This window comes from Setaria italica, chromosome V (assembly GCF_000263155.2).
Source record: "Setaria italica strain Yugu1 chromosome V, Setaria_italica_v2.0, whole genome shotgun sequence".
NCBI classification, from domain to species: Eukaryota; Viridiplantae; Streptophyta; class Magnoliopsida; order Poales; family Poaceae; genus Setaria; species Setaria italica.
Genome location: NC_028454.1, coordinates 7,060,776 through 7,061,607, shown reverse-complemented (window position 1 = coordinate 7,061,607; position 832 = coordinate 7,060,776). Strand labels below are relative to the sequence as shown.

Genomic DNA, 832 nt, shown 5'->3' with positions numbered 1-832 from the left:
CTTCAAAATCACCTAATGCATAGTTCATCTCTGATGAAAAGAACCCTAATTGAGGATATCAGTCTAAGGATGGGATCAGAAATTAGTCAGAGAGGTGGTTGAGCTTGTAGGAACATTGAAAATGAAGACAAAAGCATGCCAATCTAGTAGTTGTACTATATTTTCACCTAAGGCAGTTATCATACCACAGTCCAACAGGATTCCAAACAAGCAAGTACTTCCAAAACCACCTAAAAGGCTAAAATCCTTAGCTCATTGCTGACGAGGTGGGGTAGTGTTGCCTCAGTCCTTTGAGGCATAATACGCATTCAATTATGCAAACTTGACAGATATCATTAAACACCACTTAAAACGAAGTCAGCAACATGCTGTGAGGAACACAAATTCGATTTTCTTAGCTACAGCGACCCCTCAACCGAACAGAGGCGGTTGCTCGCCTTGCAGTTTCCTGATCTGTTCGTACAGCGTGTTCCGCCTCCAATTCAAGAATAGAAAGTCTCCCCAAGCTCAATTTTGAGGAAACGACTTTCCTTGTATTGTACGAAGGACAAGTAAGGAGCTCAGATTTGCCTTAGATCCGGACAAGACCGCGTTAGCAGAAATGCCCCTTGCTCGAACAGATCGCGCTAACAGAAGGAAGGCCGAGCATTCGAATCTTACCGTCCTGCGTGAGAAGAGGGTAGTCCGCGGCGTTGAGCGTGACGAACCAGTCCCACTCCGCATCCAGCCGGAGCATCGCGGCTGCCGCGCGGAGCGTGGCGGCGAGGCCGGAGGACCCCATCGGGGTGCCCGCGTGGGGCCTCCCCACGACGTCGACGTTCCCGAACGCGCG

At 49.5% G+C, this 832-nt stretch overlaps 1 protein-coding gene across 2 annotated transcripts in view; it reads right to left on the bottom strand.

Moving 5' to 3' along the window:
• Positions 1-826, bottom strand: part of LOC101764625 (beta-glucuronosyltransferase GlcAT14A) — a 5,334-nt gene extending 4,508 nt beyond the window's left edge. For both annotated transcript variants that reach the window (XR_001164102.2, XM_004971556.3), the window contains exon 1: positions 661-826. Coding sequence is in view for 1 of the 2 variants with exons in the window: in XM_004971556.3 (XP_004971613.2) it covers positions 661-781 (121 nt within the window). In the remaining variant the exon portion in view is untranslated. The remainder of the gene's footprint in view (positions 1-660) is intronic.
• Positions 827-832: the final 6 nt, after the last annotated feature.